The sequence below is a fragment of the Sarcophilus harrisii genome, chromosome 1 (genome assembly GCF_902635505.1).
Source record: "Sarcophilus harrisii chromosome 1, mSarHar1.11, whole genome shotgun sequence".
NCBI lineage: Eukaryota > Metazoa > Chordata > Mammalia > Dasyuromorphia > Dasyuridae > Sarcophilus > Sarcophilus harrisii.
This window is the reverse complement of record NC_045426.1, coordinates 380,703,451-380,723,103: the sequence shown is the minus strand read 5'-3', so window position 1 is coordinate 380,723,103 and position 19,653 is coordinate 380,703,451. Positions and strand designations below refer to the sequence as shown.

Here is a 19,653-nt window from a genome sequence, read left to right as displayed (position 1 = left end):
ATCTCATTTGATGAAGGCTGCCTGTTGTCCAGACTATAATTTGCAGTGCCATGGAGATGGCCCATTAGTACATATAACTTTGAGAGACAGACACACTGAGGATGGATGATAAGTTGAATCCAGAACTCAGCAGCAGGAGGAAAGCAAGCTGGATAGTTTCTAAGCTACTTAAAGTACAATGAGATTTTCCAAAGAAATGCCAGGCCATTCTCTCATGTTCAAGCTGGGGCCTACTTCATTGTCCCCTCTAGTGACTTTTCCAACACATATAAGCTGTCGGACTAGTATAGGTTGTTCACCTAGACAATAGTTAATTTTCATCTTCATCTGTAATTGTCACATCCTCCCTCCCTCTGTGTGTATAATTGATCCAGATTCTTTTGAGTGATTATAGACCTCCTTTAGGAAGTTCTTATAATGATCTGGGACTGGATGGAAATGGTACAATGTACAAGTGGAAACATCCTAAGGGACTTATCTTCCTATTTGCTCTTTGAACTAGATGTCCTTGCTGAAAGTGGAAAACAGCTGTGAAAACCATGTCTTGTTTTATGATTCAGTTGGTATTAATGGGTGTGTGTGTGTGTGTGTGTGTGTGTGTATTATCAAACAAGTTTGTTGTGATATCTTTCAAGGAATCTTAAATAGTTTTTATATATGCCTATGAAATTACCTTGTTGGTCAAGAATATGTGAGGTGAAACAGCATTTTATTCCACAGAATTGAATACTTTTTATAGTTAATAAATAAATTCAGTAGCATCTTTCATTGTTTACATCTTTCATCAATTGTATAAAGATATGATTTGTAAAAGGTTATTTCTTTCCTCTTCTTATGTTTCCATCAAAGATGCTTTTGATATAAATGAGGATAAGTCTTATGAAGATTGTGGAGAGATCAGAGAGTTGCCCTACGAGTCAGTTATCAAGACTTTCTCATTTTTTTTGGAGGATATTTTAATAAAATCCATGCTTTTCCCTGTGTTTAATTTCCTTCTTTAATATATCTTGAATTTTAATTCCCCCCCCCAATTTTGTGACCTTCAATGTGAACTTCTTTGTATTTGTTTTAGTCCTTGTTATTTCTAATTTTTTTCCTTTAGTATCATTGCTGCTTCTTCATGTAGCAAAACAGGGCTATGTTAGTTGATGAAATGGAGTTGTTTCACTGTTATTAATAAAGAAAAGAAATCTTAGCATATATTTTCTATTTTTCCATGTTATTATCTTTCCAGCTTATCTGTAAGTGCAAGCTTTTCTTCCCTTGCTTCTTGATATTTAAAGAAGTGGTAAACTCATATTCTTTTGTTAACATCTTCTTAATAATTAAATTTACCTTCTAAACCAGCAACCATGTTTGCCACAGCTCTCTAAGCAAGGATTATAAGATGATAGACTTAGAGGTAGATGAGATCTTAGAGGCACCACTGAGGCTGGACCTTTCATTTTACAAGTGAGGAAACTGAGGCAGAGTGGTTAAGTGACTTGCACAGGGTCACACAACTAATAAGTATCAGAGACAAGGTAATTTTAGGCTTTTTGAGTCCACTTATCATGATAATTAATTTTGATTAAACTTCCTAAGGAAATGATGACAGTCTGAGTTTATAATTGTTCTTTTATTTATTTCCTACTTTTAGCATCAGCAGCTTGGTTAATTAGGTTAGGCTGTGGTTGTCTTAAAATGCCCTGTCCTCTGATTTTTATTTAATCATATAATTTGATATTGATCTTTGCTCCTATAAGTTGATGACCTGGGTAAATACCAAGGGCTAATGAAAAATTCACAATTAATTATTAACAATAACTAATAATTTAAAAATTATTCCTACATTAGTAACCATTTGTTTCCTTGAAGAATATTGGCTCTGTAGTTAGAGCTTGGGTTCATATTCTGATTTTGATACTTATTATTTGTGGGATAATAGACAAGTCATTGAATCTTTCTGGGCTTGGTTATCTCATATATAAAATGAGGGAAATCAGGGGTCTGAGGTCTTTTCCACTTCTAGATCTTAGAGCCTTTGTTAATTAAAAAAAAAATAGCTTTTTATTTTCAAAAAACCATGCAAAGACAGTTTTCAACATTCACCTTTGTAAAACCTTGTGTTCCAAATTTTTCTCCCTGCCTTTTCCCTATCCCCTCTTCTAGATGATAAGTAATCCAATACATGTTAAATATGTGCAATTCTTCTATATATTTCTACATTTATAATGCTGCACAAAAAAAGATCAAAAAGGAAAAAATGAGAAAGAAAAAAAAGGTAAGCAAACAATAACAACAAAAAAGTACACATTCAGTCCCCATAATCTTCTCTCTGGGTGCAAATGGTTCTCTCTATCACAAGTCTATTGGAATTGATCTGAATCCTCTTGCTATTGAAAAGAGCCAAGTCCATCACAGTTGATCATTGTATAATCTTGTTGCTTGTACAGTGATATCCTGGTTCTGCTCATTTCACTTAGCTTCAGTTCATGTAAATCTCTTCAGGTATCTCTGAAATCATCCTGTTGGTTGTTTCTTACAAAACAATAATATTCCATGACATTCATATACCATACCTTATTCAGTCATTCCCCAACTGATGGGCATCCACTCAGTTTCCAGTTTCTGACCACTACAAAAAGGGCTGCCATAAACATTTTCGTACATGTGGGTCCCTTTCCCTTCTTTAATATCTCTTTGGGATACAAGCTCAGTAGAAACACTGCTGGATCAAAGGGTATGCTCAGTTTGATAACTCTTTGGCCACAGTTCCTAATTGGAGTCTTATGTTTTTCTAACATATTCTTTGTTGTCCTTTTCTTGTTCCCATCTTTGCACTGAAATCACAAAATGATTTCACACTGGGTGTGTATTAATTTTGTTGGTTTAACTGGATGGCACTATCAGGATCTTATAATTTTTCTACTTTTTTTATCCCCTCCAAAAGATGCTGTTGTTTAAGCTTGCAACTATTTTTATAGTGATTTTCTTTTTAGCAATTGTTTATCATGAGCACTGCAAAACAAAAGGATCAAATTTCCCATGAAATCTTTATTTTTGTGTTTTGGTTCATGATGAAAACAACTCCACCAACTCTTTTATTGCTGCTTCAAGGACCTGTAAATCCACTTTGTATGCAGCTATAGCTTCCTTTTGTCTCCAAGCCATATTTCCAACTGAGTAGAACTAGCCAGAGCTTCAGCTCTGTTGGCACAGTATTCCAGGACTCAAGGCCTACTTCGCTTGATGAGGAAGCACAGACTTAAAAGGGGAGGCAGTGTGGTGCACTGAAGATAGCCATAAATTAGACGTTACAGGACCCAAGTTCAAATCCTGGCTCTGCCATTTTAGTATCCATAAGGGAAGATGTTTAATTTTTCTGCACCACACTTGTTTTGTACTTGAATGTGTTTGAGTTATGAGTTTCATTCATTTTAAGAGGAATTTTCATAGCATCATTTTTTTTCTTCCAATTTTTATTTTTTAGCAGAATGCTTCTCTAATTTTTTAAATATAAATTAATGGGAAATGGATATATTTTGAAATTACTTCATACTACTTATGATATTAAAATGCTGAATTGTTTCTTTTTAGATCCATCTCATTCTACAACAGCCTCCCTTTCTTTGGTAAATGAAGCACAGTATCTCCTGATAAACCGAGCTAGTATTTTAGAGCTTCATCAGCTGTTAAATGCAAGGTAAGAAATACTCTCTTAAGAAGGGTGAGAGTCATGTAAACTGTTGAAAAATGATGGAAATTTTGTAGACAACTGTTTCTTACAGCTTCTTCTGCTCTTTGGGGTGGTCTTCTTATTTCTTTCAAAATGTGATTCCCCCCTTATTGGTATTCCATAAATTCAACAAATATTTATTATTTATTATTAAATGCGTATTATGTGCAAAGCACTGTATTGGTGAATTGGCAGGCTTAGCAGTAGATGTTCTCTAAAGAGGTAATTTTATGGCTATGGCAGAGAAATGAAAGACAGCCCTTGTATTTCATAAAACTTGCACATCAGAAGCCAAATTTATTGCAGTGAAATTTGAGGGTTCAGTTTATGCTTTATCATGAATGGCTTCTTTCTTATTTATTTTGTGGTTTGATTTATCTAATTCTGAGAGTGCAAGGTTGAGATCTCCCACTATTATAGTTTTGCTATCTATTTCTTCTTGCAGCTCTCTTAATTTCTCTTTTAAGAATTTAGATGCTCTAAGTTATATTTTAATATATTTAATATCTACTGGTCATCCTGCCATCTAGGGGAGGGGGTGGGGGGGTAAGAGGTGAAAAATTGGAACAAGAGGTTTGGCAATTGTTAATGCTGTAAAGTTACCCATGTATATATCCTGTAAATAAAAGGCTATTAAATAAAAAAAAAAAAAGAATTTAGATGCTACACCACTTGGTGCATATATGTTTAATATTGATATTGCTTCATTATTTATGCTACCCTTTAGCAAGATATAGTGCCCTTCCTTATCTCTTTTAATTAGATCAATTTTTGTTTTTGCTTGATCTGAGATCAGGATGGCTACCCCTGCTTTTTTGACTTCACCTGAAGCATAGTAGATTTTGCTCTATCCTTTTATCTTTATTCTGCATGTATCTCCCTGCTTCAGGTGTGTTTCCTGTAAACAACATATTGTAGGATTCTGGCTTTTAATCCATTCTGCTAATCGCTTCCTCTTTAAGGGGGAGTTTACCCCATTCACATTTATGGTTAAAATTACCAATTCTATATTACTTGCCATCTTGTTAACCTCTGTTTTTGCTTTTCTCCCTTCTTTCCCCCTTCCCCCCCTTCCCAGTATTAAACTTGTGAGCACCCCTTGCTTCTCACAGCCCTCCCTTTTTAGTATCCCTCTTCCCCACCTTAGAGTTCCTCCCCCTATCTTACTCCTTTCCCTCACAGTTTCTGTATTCCCTTCTGCTTAGCTTATTCCTTCCCTTTTCACTTTTCCCTTCTCACATTTCAATGAGATGGGAGAAGTTTCGCCATACATTGAATATGTCTACAATTTTTTCTCTTAAAGTCAATTCTTATGGCAGTAAAATACCCACTATATTCATCCCCCTCCATTCTTTCTCTCAGATATAATAGGTTTCCTTTGCCTCTTTGTGAGATATAGTACCCCCACTTTACCCTTTTTCTGATACAATGTCCTTTCCACTTTATCATGAATGGGAGTGGGGGAACTTGTATGATGAAATATGGGCCCTTGGAACTTTTCCAGGTAGAACATGTTCCTTCAGACTTGTGAGGGTCTCTGGTTTCAGGCCAACTGCCATTACCATTGATGTAAGTGCTGACACCTTAGATGAAGGTCTTGCAGACCACGGATGGCATATGGATGACATTTCCTCTCACGGGCTAGGTAGCTCTTAGCAGTTTCCCCTTTTTTCATGATCTGTGCCCAATAACGTTCATGGGCTCAAAGAGCAAAACTTCATAACCATACTTGTGAAGATCTATTCATATAACCATTCATATATTTAGGATGGGGCCAGGGCAAGTTTTCAGTGAATCCCCAGTTTTTCCAACAATAGGGCCAAGGACTGAATCACCTATAGGAATTGAAGATCCATGATGAAAAAGAAACCAAATCCATTTTAGTTCAACAAACATTTTTAAGCCTGTACAGAATGTAGGACACTGTTAGTTGCTGGAGGCAGGGGAGATTTAAAGGTTAGATAAGATATGGTTCCTTCTCCAAAAGAGCTTACAATATTGTGAGAGGATTAGATCCAAATATACCACACAGTATTAAATTGTAAGCAGATTTGACAGGTGTAAAACAAAATGGATATAAAGTATGAGGTAATCATTAACAATAAGGGAGATCACAAAAGGCTTTAGGGATTTGGAACCAAAAGACCAGGGTTTGAATCTTGGTTCTATTTCTTACTTACCTGCAATTTGAGCAAATCTCTTCCTTTCCCTGAGCCTCAGTTATCTCATCTATAAAATAAGGAGATTGAATGAGAGCAGGACTTCTTAAACTTTTTCCACTTGTGACTTTTTTTGGCTTGAGAAATTTTTACATGACCCTCAGGTGTGTGTGTGTGTGTGTGTGTGTGTGTGTGTATGTAAATAGATATATAAATCAAACATTTACATTTAAATCATAATTTTTCAACTCCTACATTCAGTTACATGGCCCCATATAGGGTGGCTACTCATTTTAAGAAGCTTGAGACTAGATGATCATTAAGCTTACTTTCAGTTGCTGACCTATGATTTTATGGCCAAGATGGTATTTGCTTTAGACTTTAAAGGATGCAGGTCCAAAACATCACTATAAATATTGTGGCATAGATAAACAAATATTTTGTTGTCTTTTCATTGACCTTCTGGGTTTATGCATAACAGTGGAATCTCTGAATCAAAGGGTATGGACATTTTAGTCACTTTCTTTGAATAATTCCATTTTGTTTTCCAGAAGAAATCCATTAACTCACAGCTCCACTTATAATTAATGTACCCATCTTTCTACATCCCCTTCAGTATTCACTATTTCCATTTGTTGTCACCTTTGCCAATTTGTTGGGTCTGAGGTGAAACCTAGGATTGTTTTGATTTGCGTTTCTTTTACTATTAGGGATTTGGAGCATTCCTTCATTAGGATGTTAATGGTTTATATTTCTTATTTTGAGAAACTTTTGTAAATATTGTAAATGTGTTTTAAACTTAAGTGATAGCTATTGAAGGTTTTATAATTATGATTATGATTATTAGATATGATCTTGATACCCTTTATCATACCTTCCTAGCTGACCTCATCTGGATATTTTATACCCTTGTTATGGCTTTCCTAAAATATGATATCCAGACTAAATTTAATTCCCCAAGTTATGATTTAACTGGGGCAGAGTACACAGAAATAGCCTGCTTGAACTTAAGGGTTAAGTCTCAGTTCTGGAAAACAGAGTGACTTCCAATATCTTGACATTACATGTAGAGTTTGGGTTTGGGGGGCAGCTACATCCACTGTTTATTCACGTACAGTTTATACTCTACTTAAGCCCTTATTGAATTGTTGTCTAGCTGTAATTACTCATGATTTTTTGCACACAAGTATAGGACTTTACAGTTATCTCTATAAAACTTAATATTATTAGAATCCTGTTTTATGTTCTGTTCTGTCAAAATCTTTTCAAATGCTGGTTATAGCTTAATTTTACTCTTTATCTTAGTTTAAAGAAATAGCAAAAGGTGATAAGGGCCAGAACTTTGTAGTTGAAACAAGGATTCTTACAAGGTGTTAAGTCAGTGGAATTGATAAGACAATGGTTATCTAGTTTAACATGGTGATTAATAGTTCTCTAGTTCAGTACATGTATTTAGTACTTAATATAGTTCTATAAGATTGACACCTATTCTGTAAGATTCATGTCTGTGATAATGTAATTATAATAGAGCATATAAGCTGGGACAAACTCAGCCAGACAGATTCATTCACTTCATCTCATACTACCATGGTGGCAGGGCTCTCCTCCTTCGCTTCTCCACTGAAACCAAGCTTCTGTAAGGCCTCTAAGAAAGCTAGCTGGGCCCCAGGCAAGGAAACTATACTGTGAAGGAGATAATAAAGGATTTGGACTTTAACACCTGGCTATTCTTGTGGTGATTACTCTGCTGAAAAGAAGGCTGGTCCAGAGACCTCCAGAAAACCTACCAGAACATTACAAAAAGGAACTTAATTTAATTATTTTCAATTCAACATTCATCATATGCCTATTTTGTACCAGGCCCCACATCAGGCATTCAATTAAAAAGCATCTGTAGCAGCTAAACCAATTGAGTAAACTTGGTAACTTGATTTTGATTCTTTGCTAACTCTGTGATCACAGTTCTATTGTGGCTTGAACTGGGAAAGCAAACTTCAGAGAGTTCAAAGAAAATATGGGTAGAATACAATGATCTCACATTCTTTAGGTTAATAAGCCTTATATGGATGTACTTTTCAAAATAAAACTCATAACCCAGAGAGCTAGAATAGTGAAAGCCTTCAAATTCATACCCCATGCAGATCACTTGCAAGGACTGAAGGTGTTTGGCCTAAAGAACAAAAAATTTAAAGGGGCCATATCTTCAAGTATTAAAGGATTATCATGTGAAAGAGGCATGAGATTATATTACTTGACTATAGAGGGAAGACCTAGGAACACTGTTAGGAAATTGTAGAGAGACCTTTTTCAATCAAATGTAAGGAAAATCTCCCTACTTGTCAGAGTGATCCAAAATTCACTACCCTGCTTCAGGCAGATTGGACTCCCACTCATGAGAGGTCTTCTAGCAAAGGATTCCTCAACACTCACTGGGGGATGTTAAAAAGGAAACTTTTTGTTAATAAACGAGATGGATGTGTTTTTAAATCTTTAATCAATCAACAAACAGTTATTAAATATTTGCTCTGTACCAGGCAGAGTGTTAGGTACTGGGGATGCAAGTACAAAGAACAAAACAAACTCCTCACAAGGAGTTTAGAGCCTTTTTTCCCCGTCTGAGGTAGTTGGGGTTAAGTGACTTGCCCAGGGTCACACAGCTAGGAAGTATCTGAGGTCAGATTTGAACTTGGGGGCATCCTGACTTCAGGGCTACTCTCTATCTATCCACTGTGCCACCCAGCTGCCTCCAGGAGTATAGATTCTAATGGAGGAACAAGTACATATATAAAGTGCTGCATAAATATAAAGATAAAGCTGGTAAATACAAGGCAGTTAGGGGTGAAGGACATTAATGATGGGGAGACAAGATCCTTAAATGAATGAGAGAGGGAGAAGGAATTAATAACAGACTCCAAAAGATTTAAAATAAATTATGTAAGGAGTGAGTTAGGGAACCATTAAATAAGGAATAAAAGCTGTAACAACAGCAGCAATAATAGATAATATTTATGAAGTACTTACTATGTACCAGGCACTGTCCTAAGTGTTTTACAAATAACTTGTTTCATCTTTACAACAACCCTGGGTAGTAAGTGCTATTATTATCTCCATTTTACAGGTAAGGAAACTGAGGCAAATAGCTGTCAAGTGACATAATAGGGTCACACATCTATGATGTGGCTGAGGCAGGGTTTGAAGTCAGATCTTCCTGACTCCATGCTGGGCTCTCCATCTCCTGGAATGAAGCTCTAGTTGAATAATATGAAATTTTAATGAGCCACGCCAGCCCATCTTCTCCTTCATCTCTGTTGCTCATGTGACCAGGAATAGAAAAGATGGGTGACCAGGGCTGAGGTGCCGTGAGAGATGAACAGAAGAAAGATAAAGGAGTGAGGGATCTGAGGGGACAGTGCTGAGTTGTTCGGTTGTGTTCCCCCTTTTGTAACTCCATAGGCCATAATGTCCAGGGAGCTTTCCTGACTAGGAATTTCCTTTTCCAGTGGATTAAGCAAACATAGGTTAAGAGACTTGCCCCTGCTCACACAGCTGATAAATCTGAGGCTGGATTTAAATTCAGGTTTCCTGACTCCAAGCCCAGAACTGAGCTGGTTTGAACTGAAATGACTAACTATAAGTTGAAAAAGGGAGGAAAGTTGAATTCAGAATAGAGATAATGTCTTGGAAAAGGCCTGAGGGGCGCTTCAAGGGTTTAATCAGGACAAGAGAAAGATGGAATGGTAGGACTTTATGGTTAGATAGAGGAATATCGCAGTTCTTAATCAGAAAAGTGGGATACCCGGTATATGACTTGCCTTATATGTGACTAAAGTCATTTGGAGGAGTAGGTCATGGGATTCAAGAGGGCTAAAGGATTGGGAGGTTAGGTAGAGGGGAACAGATCATCAATGTGAATATTGTAGTTTCATAAACTGTGGGTTGTGATTCCATATGGGGTCAGGTAACTGAATGTGAGGGTTGGGAAAAATTTGGCAACAGTAAAAGGTTTACAAATACAGCGACCAAGAATTAATTAAAAATCAAATGGGTAGTGAATCTGAGGTGTTTGGACAGTGATTGCCCATGTGGTATTATGTGACTTCACTGCAGCCTTGGACATAACATGGGCCCTTTGCACTGTGCAAGTGCGAAGGCTGCCAGAACTGCCCTTCTCAGATTCAAGATCCAGTTGGGTGAAGATTTCTGGGACAAAAAGGGGTGGTGAGTGGGAAGAGTTTAAGAAGCCCTGCTCTAGTGTAAGAGAAGGATTTGGGAAATAGAAGAGGAAGGGGAACACGATGCTGAACTCCTTGACAAAGGAGGGAGAATGACCTGGGGATCAGTGTACAACAGCCATCATGATTTCAGTTGGGCAGAAAATTGTGATTAGATTTCAGAGGAGGGGAGGTTGCTGAGTAATGGAGGTAAAGAGAGGGAGAGGGTAGAAGCTTCCCCGGGAAGCAAGAGCCTCCTTCTAGTTTGGGTCAGTCAAGGAGGCTGAGGGTAGGAGACGCTGCTAGAGGGGCATGCTAGCCAGGAGGAGGGATGTGGGGGGAGGGCCGTCGGGGGGACTGCTCCACGGAAGGAAGTGTGAGAGAAAAAGGGCCAGAAAGAAGGAATCTCCAAGGGCACAGTGGACAGGTAGACGGGGATGAGTGAAGGTGGGTTGAGTAGGATAAGACTGAAGTCAATGGAAGATTGCTTAATTGATTAACCTAGGGATAGTGAGAGATTCAGGAAGAGGGAGGTTGTTAGCTATAGGAACAGTAGCCAGTGGCACCTGAGTAGTGGAGCTCAGTCTCCAAGGGCTGTTGCAGAGGGTTTGGGGCTGGTAGTGGATCTGGCTTGCCTCTTCCATTCCCTGATGATGCTTCTTTGGGTTGGTGAAAGGCCCATTAGCATTCTGTACTGACTCTCCTTGGTATTGTAGCCTTTAGGATTTTCCACAGAGTACTTTTTAAAGCTGTCTTTAGAAAGAAATAAGGCCATCGTTTAATGAAACTTGTAAGGCAATCTGCTTCTGATATTTTGGTTTTAGAAGCCCTTGATAACAGTATCCTAATTTACCACTAGATGGTGATATTTCCCCACACTCTAGGACATCCCAGGAAAAAGAGGTCTCACTTTCCCTTCTTAAAAGAGAGAGGAGAGAATTAAATTTCTCCAGAAAATAAAGAAGCACTTCGGCTTCCCATCCACAACTATTGAGTAGCAGAATCCACGCTTCCAGTTCAATGATTTTTTCACTGTGCTCTGCTCAATATTCATCCTGTCTTCCTGAGACACACTTGCCAACTCCAACTTCATTCTATACCTTACTAAGATTTTTGTCATGCTGTTGATTTTTGATGGTTTTTTCCAGGGTAATATGACAAGTCACTGAAATCTAATTTGTAACTCCTGGTGATATTTTCGTGACTTAACGGTAGGTGGGTTTAGGTGATGTGGATGTATTTAGACAACTGGAGCTCAATATTATTATTTAAAAGATTTCTATTTTATTTTTGGAAAATTAATTCTTTTCAGTAATCAACACATCAGTTAATCAACAACCATTTTTAAAGTATATATAATCTTTTCTTCAGGTTTCTCAAGCCTTTCATGTCTCTTAACAACAGATGATTTAAGAACTATCCAACATTTCAACCTCTGCTTTCTCCCAAGAATTCATTCTGTGTAAATATAAACTGTAGGTGGGCCACTATTCTCCATTTACAGATTAATCTCTGTTCCCAAAAATCTTGGTAATGAAGTCTTGTAAACAATTTCCCCCCTAATTACCAAAACCCTATGTATAAGTAAGATGTCAGTAAATGAACATTAGTGTCATCTAGTCAGACAGAGAAATAGTGTTTACAGTACAATTAATATGTTCCTTCCAATTTTGGGGGGTTGTGTATCAACAGTAATGAAAATGGAACAGAAGAATTATTGTCAATGAGAGAGCTAATTCAACGTTTCCGTGCCAACATAGTAATCAATGGAACTAAAGCTTTTGAAGAAGAGAAATGGGATGAGATTTCTATTGGCACCCTAAATTTTCTGGTAAGTAGCAAAAAGTTCTATTATTTGTACCCAGAGGTTTCCACATAATTCCAAGTCTTATTAGTACTATAGAAAGAAAACTGATTCTAGAGCCTAGGGACCTTTGTTAATTCTGCCTCTGATTTTTACTCCTTGTGTGACTTTGGGCAAGTTACTTAGTCTATGTGTAAACATCCTAAGCCCCCTTTCCCTTATCTTGTCAACATTTTTAGTCAAGCTAAGAGGATGGTGATCTAGAAGAAACTGGTTACTTGGTAGATCTCTAGTCTTTCTAGCTTAAATGTTGTTGAGATATGATAGGAGGATCAGCATCATGATGGCTTCTGTTGGTGTCTAGATGATATGATGTATTGAAGTATTTGAAGGACTCTTCAATGGAAGAGAGATTAGCCTTGTTCTGCTTGCCTTGGCAAAACCAGGAGAAATGAATGAATTAAACAGATCAAGTAATTTATACTTGATGTCAGAAAAACAAAACAACAACTTCCTAATGATAGGAAGTTAGAAATTAGGCAAAGACTGGATGATTACTGTCACATGTCATTTGAGGGATTCCTTTAAGGGATGTTCTGGGCTAGATTGATTGAAGTGAAATTGACTACTGACTATTGTGAGGATTCAGGGATTCTGAAAAGTCTGGCCGTCTTTTTCGGCCGTTTTTTGAAATTCCTTCCCAGGCAATCAGCATCTTTTCCCTAAATCTGGTCAATTTTGAAAATTCAGGTTTGGAACAGAGTAACCAGTCATCACAAAATTTCAGTTATCTGTCTCTATAATCAATATGAAATAGTATTTTTGGACTTTAAGAAAGTGAAGGAAAGGAGGAGAAAGAAGGGCTTGAAAAAAGGTAAGGCATATAGTGAGGCAGTTTTATTTCTAAGGGAGAATAAAGAGCACATTTGATTTGGCATTTTTTGATAGCGAAAATCGACAGAGAGAAAGTGGTTGATTATGCTTAGAATTTCAAAGACCAGATCATCAATGATTCTGACTTCAACTTTCTGACTATCTAAATAATAAACATTTAATATAGAGATAAAGCATTTATTTGGTGCTTATTATGTGCTAGCTATTAATTACTAATGTCATAAACTCATAACCTCTCTCTTTTCTTTTCCCTTTTCTCCCCCTCATTTCTTCTCTTTTTCTGGTTTTCCTCTTTTTTTTTTGACCATTTCTTCACCATCTTTTTTGATGCTTCCTTTTCTTCCCATGTCCCTGACTTGAAGTTTCACCCAAAGTTCTGTTTTAGTCTTTTTTTTGTCTCTCTACACACTTTCCTTCAGAGATCCTTCCCACTCTCTTCCACCTCCCCTCACCCCCAATAATCTTACCTATCACCTCTTGGGAATGACTCCAAAATCTGTTCTGAGAGCACTGTCTTTTCACTTGCACTAATCTCCATATTGTCTGTTATAAATAACATCTGTTAAAATTGTCTGTTATAAATTTTATATGGAGATTTTATCAGTGTCAGGAATATTGATGAAAATGAACTACAGACTCAGGAGCCTAGACTAAGGAATCTAAACTAAGACTAGGGGTAGCAGGAGGATGTAGGCCCAAGAATGGTCCCGGCTCAGAAAAGGACCAGCAAACTTGTTACCAACATGTTAGGTTAGGAACCAGGGAGATCATCAGAAATGAGAAAAGCTACAAGTACCCAGGTCAATGCCAAGCAGTAAGTGAGAATTAGGGCAGGATCAGAGCAGTTCTAGAAGGTCAAAACAGACAACCTCGTCTGGAATCCAGGGACAAGCCTGGTTATGGGCGCTCAGAAACCCAACATTCTGAGCAAGAGGAGTCAGAAACTCCTAAGCTAGGAATCTGGGCATTGAGTGCAGGACACCAACAGCAAAGCAGAGCTTGAGACTGCCAGGGCTTTGTTTCAGCCAGGGAATTTTATCTACTTAAGGTTGAAACCTTGTTTTCTCTTCAACTGCTCTGTACTTTTTTCTTCTGAGGTGAAACAATTCATAATTTTCCTGTCCTTTTCTGCAATGTTTTGGAAATGAGCTTGCAATCTAAACTGCTGTTGTCCTTGGTGGGCACATTTCTGCATTCGACAAAGGCATTACATGTTTGTCTGAGATTTTAGATCTGAGAGGAGGGGATGGTCTTTTACTGATCTCTTTTTCTTAATTTCTTTATATAGATTAAAGGCTTTTTGAGAAATAGCAGTAATCAATGTCTTTAGTAAGAGATGGCTGGGTAGAGATTCAGGCCTCTGATATCTTTAAGACACATGGTTAAGGTTTCTATTGCTTCTAGGGATCAAAAGTAACCAAACATCCACAAACTTAGTGATTAAGATAGCACTTAAGGCATTATGGAACCCATTAAAAAGGTCTGGCCTGAAGTCTAGAGACCCAGAAATCAAGACAGAGGTGAAATAATCAAAGTTTTCAATGGCCAGAAATAAATCAATCATCTTAGAACCAGGAGGACAAAAATTGAAATGTAAGGAAAGCATGGCTCCAGCATTCTGGATGACAGGTAGTACAAGACACTACAAGCAACCAAAAATCAAAAGTGAACTTCATCCTAGAGCCCTTTGGCCTATATTATATTTCTATCTCAGAGTGGTTGGCAATGGTATATGATTGAGGATTATGTAAGAAATAACTGATTATACTGTTATAGCAGGCACACTTTCTTTGATCATGGCTATGTTTTAAAGTGTAAAAACCTTGAAATGCATTATATTCTTACTATACCTCTATACTTTTTTAAGGATTTGGATTTAATTATGATGAACACAATAAAAATTAAAGAATCTGGCCAGAGTGTACATATCTAAGACTGAACTTTAGAGTTATAGATTCATTCAATCAATAATCATTTATTAAGCACCTACTATGTGCTAAGAATTGGGGATATAAAAACAAAAATGAAACAGTATCTGCTCTCAAGGAACTTGTATTGTATAGAGAACTATATATCTATATATATATATCTATATATATATATATTTTTTTTTTTAAATGCAAGGTCACTTGCATGGGAAGGCACTAATAACTAGGGAGATAAAGTTAGGTTATATGTGGAAGGTGCTCCTTGGAAAATGAAGGATTCTAAGATGTGGAGGTGAGGAGGGAGGACATTTCAGGCATGGGATATGAGGGATGGGAGAGAAGAGAGATGCTGGAAATGAGGAGCAGAAAGAAGGTGAGTTTGCCTGTATCATAGAAGGCAGAAAGGAGAGTAATACGTAATGAAACTGCAAAGGTTGCTTGGACACAAGTTGTGTAGGACTTCAGAAAGTCAACTAGAATTGTTTCTATTTGATCATAGAGGCAATAAGGAGCCATTAGAATTTATTGTAGAGTATCATGTGGTCATTTTTGGACTTCCGTAGTTTGTGGAGAATGGATTGGAGTGGGGAGATACTGAGGGAGAGCAATAAAGAGACTAATCATATAATATTTATTGAACATATCCTCTGTGTAAAGCATTGTGCCAAATGTCCCAGATAAACATTACTAATACTATTGATGATAATAATAACAATACTTCTTAGTTTATAAAATTATAGAAGTATTTCATTATTCTTTTTGAGTTCAGAAGCTATTACTTATGGTTTCATTAGAAAGACTGGAAAATGGAATAGAAAAACACTACCTACATCTTTGAGCAAAACACTCAAATCTCATCCTGTTGGGTTACTGCAAATGGGCAACAAGCTGAAGTGCTAGAAACAGTCTTTACTCAGAGAAATGAGGAAAACAATAGAACCAAAGGTATAGTACCTGACACCCACTGATCTGGAGGGTCAGATTTTTCTCTTCTCACTTAGCAGTGCCTTTCACCTGGAGATTTGGGTGATGATGGGAATAAATTTGATCCCAAGATGGCAGCATATACCCAAACTTAACTCACAGTATCGGATACCATTGGCTTTTTGTTCAGTGAGTGAGTAAGGACAGAACAAGTTGGTGTTTAACCTGCATGTCATTCACATGTATAACATTCATGCATCACCTCACTGGAATGATGTCCTATTTTCTGAAAGAAGTTGCTTAAAGTCACACCCCACTTCTCTTCTCCCCTTTCCCTTATCCACCAACATATTTGCCACTCTCCAATTATGAAATTCTAATCTAGGGGATGTTTATTAATTTTTTCATGAACATAGCCAGGATGGAACAATCAAGGTTTTGTCCAAGCAAAGACAAATTTAGAAGATGACATATGCATAAGGATTCATGCATTAAAAGGAAGAAGATCACCAACACTTGGGGCTCTTTAGGGAAACTCATTTCATCCATGACTCTTTCCCTAGGGTGTGAGGAAGTTGGAGCCAGATATCTCCTTTTCCCTCAGGTCAAGACTTCAATTCAATTTAATGTAATAAACATGGATTAAGTACCCACTGAGTTCCAAGCACAGAAGGTACAAGGGAAAAATAAAATAGCATATGCCCTCAAGAAGCTTACATTCTGTTGTCGGAGAAACAACAAAGATGGACCTAAGCCAAATCCAAGATGGGAGGAATGGGGCTGGGAAGGATGAGTGGTCCCCAATCTTTAAACCTTTGGACTAAGGACAGCCAAAGTTTATGATTTCTTTTAAGACTCAGTTTAAATACACCTCTCAGGAATCCTTTTCTGGTCTTTCAGACTATAAATGCCTTATCCTCTAAAGGTATATTTTATCTTTTCTGTATGTACTTGAATTTCCTGATATGTATATATACACATATATGTATATATGTACACAATACATATTATATATATATGTATATAAATTTATCTGTTGTGTGTCCCATTGGAATATCCATGTGGACATAGTCCAAGTTTTTATTTGTTTTTTTTGGTGACCTCCTTAATTCCTATGAGTCTATGGTCATTTCTTTTCAGATGCTTCCCAGATCTAAATATCCAACCCTAATTTATCTCCTGTGCTCCAGTCCCTAATCTCCAATTATTTCTTGAACATATTCAAATTAATATAGTAAAGGCACTCAATTTGTGACTGAAATTCCTTGTTTCTATTTTATGACCTCAACGTCATTCTTGTTATCTCCCTCTTTCTCATCTCCCACCTCTTAGCATTGAGCTGCCAAATCTTGTTTGTTCTATATGCACACTGTTCTTTTTTACTATATGAATAACACTCTAGTTCAGATGTTCACCACCTCATTTGGATTATTATGAGTTACTTAATTGAAATTCTTGGCCTTCGCTCTTCCCATTCAAGTCTGTCCTCCATATCACTAACAACAATAATGTTTCTTTTACTTATTTATTTATTTTTATTGAAGCTTTTTATTTACAAAATATATGCATGGGTAATTTTTCAACAATGACCCTTGCAAAACCTTGTCTTCCAAATTTTCCTCTCCTTCTCCCTACCTCCTCCCCTAGATGGCAGGTAATCAATACATGTTAAATGTTAAAATATATGTTAAATCTAATATATATATATATATATATATATATATACATATTTATATAGCTATCTTGCTGCACAGAAAAATTGTATCAAGAAGGAAAAAAAAACTGAGAAAGAAAACAAAATGCAGGCAAACATGAACAAAAAGAGTGAAAATGCTATGTTGTGGTCCACCCTCAGTTCCCACAGTCCTCTCTCTGGGTGTAGATGGCTCTCTTCATCACAAGGTCATTGGAACTGGCCTGAATCATCTCATTGTTGGAAAGAGCCACATCCATCAAATTGATTATTGTATAATCTTGTTCCAACAATAATGTTTCTAAAGCATAGTGCCAACCGTGTTATTCTCTTGCTCAAGAAGCTTCAATGGGTCCTTACAGCCTCCAGGATAAAATATAAACCCCACAGCTTGCCATTTCAGCTAGAGCATCTGGCACCAGTCTGTCTTTACAGAATGAAATTTCACATGAATTTCACAAACTCTTCAGTCAATTTGACCTACTTTCTGTTCAATGGTTTTGGTATTTTATTACTTGTTTTTATACCTTTGTATAAGCTGTCCTCCATTATTGAAGGGAAATTGACTTCCTTGTCTTTGATGAACTCCTCATCTTTGCTTCTTGGAAGCCCTAGCTTCTTGAAAAAACTTAAACTTTTGGGTTATCTCTAATAGGAATCCTTCCTTATTCCCCTAAAACAATACCATATTTTTTCCCTACTCAAATTATCATGTATGTATTAATCTATTTACACATGGTATATTCCCTATTTTCAGCTCTCTTTAAGGGCCCCATTTTCATTTTGTTTGTATGCCTCCACTGTCTCCTAGCTTATTGGATTGTGTGGGAAGCTACCATGTGACTTAGAGAAGTCAGCTTTTTGCCATCTGAACAGGGGTATTCTTTGTTCCCTGCGGGGAGCCTCCCCCCATCTCCCTAGTTATGGACACCTTTCCTGACTGCTGCAATTTCAGGTTATGTCACTGTTCATTTTTCCTCATCTCCCCAATATTCCAAGAGAAACATTTATAATTCAAAGTTTTTTCTCTTTTCCTCCACAAAAGAAGTGTTCAATACACAGAGGGTTGTTAATGCATAAACAATTAATGTAAGGGAAAGGAAGAAGCATTTATTAAGTATCCACCAGGTACCAATCACTGTGCTAAGTGTTTTATAAATATCTCATTTGATATTAGGTGAATGATTCCCAGGTAGTATTAAATTGTAAAGGATACTTGGGACTAGTGTTCTTTTAGTGATAGCGTCTTTAAGCTGTAATGTCTAAAAATCTTTCCTTCTATCTCTTGTCTTTGTTGCTTTTTCAGGTGTTAGGACCATGTCACAGGTGCCAAATGATTTGCATTGATCAACAAACTGGAGAAAGAAACCAAGATGTATTTCAAACACTTTCTTATACTAGAGAGAGGAAGGTAAGTGGAACTGCAAAGTATCTTTATGCTATATATTTAGATGCTCTGCAAATTATCTGTGGCTATTTCTTTATATCTGGTATTAAGAAATTTTTATAACTGTGATTGGGTATTTTTCTTTGTACTTTAAAATTATAAGGAAAAAAGTATTATGATTTAAGGTTTCTATGGATTTATTTATTTTTAGAGGTAGGAAAGTAAATAATCAGTCATCCAATGATTCACTTAATCAAAAAGTTTTTGTTAAATTGCTAGGGAATGGGGTGTTTCATGAATCCTTGGGGTAGAAGAAGTTATTACTTAGAGCCAGTTTACTGGTGATGAGAATATCTCTGCTGTTCCTAGGACAAAATTGGGAGTCTTTGCAGTTTAGTAGAATCTGCTGAAGTTTGCACTCTCCTGATAGGACCTTTAAGAATTCAGGAAAGCCATTATAGTAGGCATTGGATCCTGTTAGAAAGAATGAGAAACAGCATTTGGGGAAATCAAGTATTGTACTATGTCTCCCAAATATTAAAAAGTCCAGAGGAAGACTTCTAAAAGATTTGTGGGAATTATATGAGCAAAAATCACACTGGATGAAAAATTATAGATGGGTTGTGATTTGCACCTCTAAAGGTATACACTGCTTGGTATACAATCCACCTAAGGATTGAAATGCAGACTACATTCCTTCCTGAGCATTGTCCTTGTTCTCAAGGAGCTTGCAATAAAATTGTGGAAACAAAACATAGATGAAGCAAGTATATGCAAAAAAGTTAAAAACAACACAATATGAAAGATTACTTTTTACCCGTGTATTACTCCCACATCATTCTGTATTCTATACCCACATATATTTTCAAAATGTTTTCCTCACATAATTTCCTTTCTACCACTTTGTTATTATTTGAAACATCAATCTGACTCCA

The 19,653-nt window shown here is 36.8% G+C and overlaps 1 protein-coding gene across 1 annotated transcript in view; it reads left to right on the top strand.

Moving 5' to 3' along the window:
* The window catches only part of MOCOS (molybdenum cofactor sulfurase), a 101,311-nt gene that overhangs the window by 58,254 nt on the left and 23,404 nt on the right, over positions 1–19,653 (top strand). Inside the window, exons 12-14 of the mRNA XM_031946056.1 lie at positions 3,580–3,685; positions 11,781–11,919; positions 18,638–18,742. Coding sequence (XP_031801916.1) covers positions 3,580–3,685; positions 11,781–11,919; positions 18,638–18,742 — 350 coding nt within the window. The remainder of the gene's footprint in view (positions 1–3,579; positions 3,686–11,780; positions 11,920–18,637; positions 18,743–19,653) is intronic.